At 36.3% G+C, this 3,511-nt stretch overlaps 1 protein-coding gene across 4 annotated transcripts in view; it reads right to left on the bottom strand.

Annotated features, from left to right (window-relative positions):
• The window catches only part of PARP8 (poly (ADP-ribose) polymerase family, member 8), a 364,740-nt gene that overhangs the window by 30,890 nt on the left and 330,339 nt on the right, over positions 1-3,511 (bottom strand). For all 4 annotated transcript variants that reach the window (XM_006902146.1, XM_006902149.1, XM_006902147.1 and 1 more), the window contains 3 exons: positions 1,723-1,835; positions 1,472-1,544; positions 276-345 (listed from right to left, as the gene is read on the bottom strand). In XM_006902146.1, coding sequence (XP_006902208.1) covers positions 276-345; positions 1,472-1,544; positions 1,723-1,835 — 256 coding nt within the window. The remainder of the gene's footprint in view (positions 1-275; positions 346-1,471; positions 1,545-1,722; positions 1,836-3,511) is intronic.

Raw genomic sequence — 3,511 nt, 5'->3', positions numbered from 1 at the left:
CAAACTGAAGCTGTGAACAATCTCAATCTCTTCGCCATCCATCCTGATGCTACCAATTGGTCCAGTGGTGAGAATCTTTGTCTTCTTGACATTGAGCTTCAGTCCATACTGAAGGCTGCAGTCCTTGACCCTCCGCAGTAAGTGCATGAGGTCCTCCTCAGTTTCAGCGAGCAGGGTTGTGTCATCTGCATAATGCAGATTGTTGATAGATCGTCCACAAACAACAACAAATTAAGACAAAATAAATTTGAGATAAGAAATGAATATATGATTACCTGAGTAACCAAATGATATGCTTGACATTGGACTAAGATAGATTCCACTTCCATACATTGCACCATGGAGCTAAAATGGGAAGAGGAAGGAGACAGGTTCGTCATTCGTCTCAAAAGCTAATATTTTACAAAAGCAGGTAATCAGTCTCGTGTTGGAACATAAGTATTAGAAGCTGATGGAGCTCTTCTCCCAAGGTCTCATTTGGAAATACTACTAATATTCTTGTGCTCAAAATTCAGACTGAGTTTATATATGAAAAATGACAGTGAGAGGGAAAAAATTAATGATGAAAGATTTCTAAATTACTACAGACAGAATCATTTATTATAAAGTACCGCTGCTGACTTTTAATGACTTAAAAAATCTGAAAACAAACCATCATTTCAGATGAAGATTGAAATGCCTCTGAAGACATTCTGATCAAGGCCCACATGGTGGCCTAGAAACAAAGTTCCCTACTCAGATTTTCATTATACAACACTCTTCACCCTCTTTTAAACTTTCCAAATTATAGAGTGCTTCACTAATTGAAACTCTCTGGTTCATTTAAAACAAACTCGGAAACAATTTAATTTCTTGATTTCTATGTTCGAGAATTCTCTTCATTATTACCATGAACTGAATGCTTATCCAGTAAATGTATATTTAATTTATCATCTTAATATCTTTATTTGGTCATGGAAATATGCAGGCCTATGTAAAAAAAAAGGAGATCTACACTTACGTTAACCTGCTAACACCAGCGCTCCCTTGAGCCTGAACAGAAGGCATCACATGCTCTTGGCTTCTAATCTCTACTTTGCTTCTTCTTAGCCCTATCCTTTCAACTATAAGAGTATACACACTAAGGTACAATTTACTCAATAAATGTACTGATTTGCTAAATAGAATGCTTATGCAATTTTACTTTGTGTCCGACATTACTTTTTCTTATAGTTAAATGTGATCTTATCTTCTAGCAGAGAGATTGTTAATTAATTGAATTTACTTTGTTTCCACTTCATTCCTAGATTGTGCTTAAAACAATTATGCTTGTTGTTCTGTATTTATCTATACTTGTTAGATATTACAGGTAGTGTTTTAAACACCATATACTTGCCCTTGCGGGAACAGAAGCATAAAACCAGGACTGCTAACTTATTAAACTCAGTGCTGAAGAATAATGAAATCTTATTCAGGCATTCAGAAAACGTACCTGCAGTCTTGTATTAGAAGCAACAACTAAACCATTCCTCAGGATGGAGTGCCAGTTTTCTATGTGTGAGCCACTAAAAAAAATATGGAAAATCACGAATCAGTGATCTTTTACGGGTCACAGTATAACACATAGAAGTCAAGATGCTTTGGAAAACAGAAGTCTCCAAGAATTATGCTGCTCGCTATTAGGCACTAGTTGTTAGCTACTCCTTACACATTTCCAGAGAAGTGATACGAAGTCATACTCACTGAAATGCAAAAGTGCTTCCAAAGAGTTTTTTAGCAGCTCTAAAGTTGGATTCTTTGGCTGGTGGACTGCTGAGAAGCAGGAATTGATGTGGGGTATGCATAAACTTCAATTGCTGTTAGATAAAACATTAAGAAATGAAAACACATCAAATTTAGGAAATGTTCTAAAAATCACTGATTTAAGAATTATCCAGGTTCAAACCAAAGTAATTTTAGATTAATAATGTTAATATGCAAATTCACAAAATTAGGGGGAGAAACTGCCATCAACAATAAATTGGATGGAATTGCTGATCTGAAGGATAATTCTTCAGGCTAATGGGAAAGAAAAAGTATAGACAATCCAAAGCCATTTATATTTCGTTTCAAAATATACTATACAATCATGCGCAAACAGATTTGTCTTCATAATCACATTTCTCTTTAAGACATTATTGAATTCGCTAAGTATACACTAGCTATTGAACTGGAGAAATATTCTGAGTTTTCGTAAGTAGAGAAGATAAATTAGTTCAAGATTATAAAACTGCAAACATTATCCTATAAGCATCATTGGCATATATTTACAAACCCAGAAATTGCCTACACTGAAATATAGTTTTCACTACATTTGGTCAAGAAACAATATTGAAAGAGAACCTTCTGAAACAATTGTCGGACAAAATTTTCTTACTCATTCTCTTTTACTTCAGAACTTGTATCAAAATATCCATTCACATCTTACTAAAGCAATACTGGCATTATTAGGAGTCATAATTTAGAGATGAGTCTTCCTCCAATCTTGATGCCATATTCTTACACATATAATCCAGCTTCTCAAATAATCTGTTTATGTAAAATCTGAATAAGTATGAAGAAAGGATACAGTCCTGATGTACACTTTTCCTGATTTTAAACCATGCAGTGAATATACCATGGAGTGCCAGGAGAACAAACAGGTGCATCCTGGAGAGGGTAAAACCAGGCTGCTCCTTGGAGGCAAAGATTCTGAGGCTTCGTCTGGCATACTTAGGGCATGTTGCAAGGACGGACCAGTCCTTGAAGAGGAACATCATGCTTTGAAGGGTGGCGGGACAGTGCAAGAGAGGAAGACCCTCGATGAGATGGATTGTTTCAGTGACTGGGGCAATGAGGGTAAGTGTGTCAGAGACAATAAAGTTGGCACAAGATAGAGAAGGAGTTACAAGCTCTCTCTCTACAACATCTTATTGTTCTAGATACAGGTTTCTCAACAGCACAATTAAGTCCTGGCATTCCCATTATTCTCAATGTCAGACATAATTTGTTATGATCCATACTATAAAAACCCTTTGCACAGTGAATAAAACACAAACCGACAGCCTTCTGTTATTCTCTGCCTTTGGCTAAGGCCCATCTGACATCAACAATGACATCCTTCATGCTGCAGCTTCTCCTAAATCCAGCCTGAATTTCTGGAAGTTCTCTGTCAGTACACTGTTCTAGTAATTTCAAAATTATCTTCAACAAGATTTTAGTTGCATGTGATATTATTAATATTGTTCTGCAATTTCCACATTCTGTTGGGCCATCTGTTTTGGGAAGGGAAACAAAGAGGGATGTCTTCCAACTGGTTGGCCAGGAAGCTGTTCTCCAAATTTCTTGGCATATTTTGATGATCATGTCTAGGGCTGCAACTCTTTGTTGATACATGTAATTGGTAATCTACTCATCTGCAAATTCAAGCTGAAGCTGAGGAAAATTAAACCAAATCCAAGGCAACCAAATATGACTTTGAGTCTATCCCACCTGAATTTCAGAACCATCTCAG

Source organism: Elephantulus edwardii, unplaced genomic scaffold, assembly GCF_000299155.1.
Source record: "Elephantulus edwardii isolate Elephantulus edwardi_28Jun2011 unplaced genomic scaffold, EleEdw1.0 scaffold00373, whole genome shotgun sequence".
NCBI lineage: Eukaryota > Metazoa > Chordata > Mammalia > Macroscelidea > Macroscelididae > Elephantulus > Elephantulus edwardii.
This window is presented reverse-complemented; position numbering and strand designations above follow the sequence as displayed.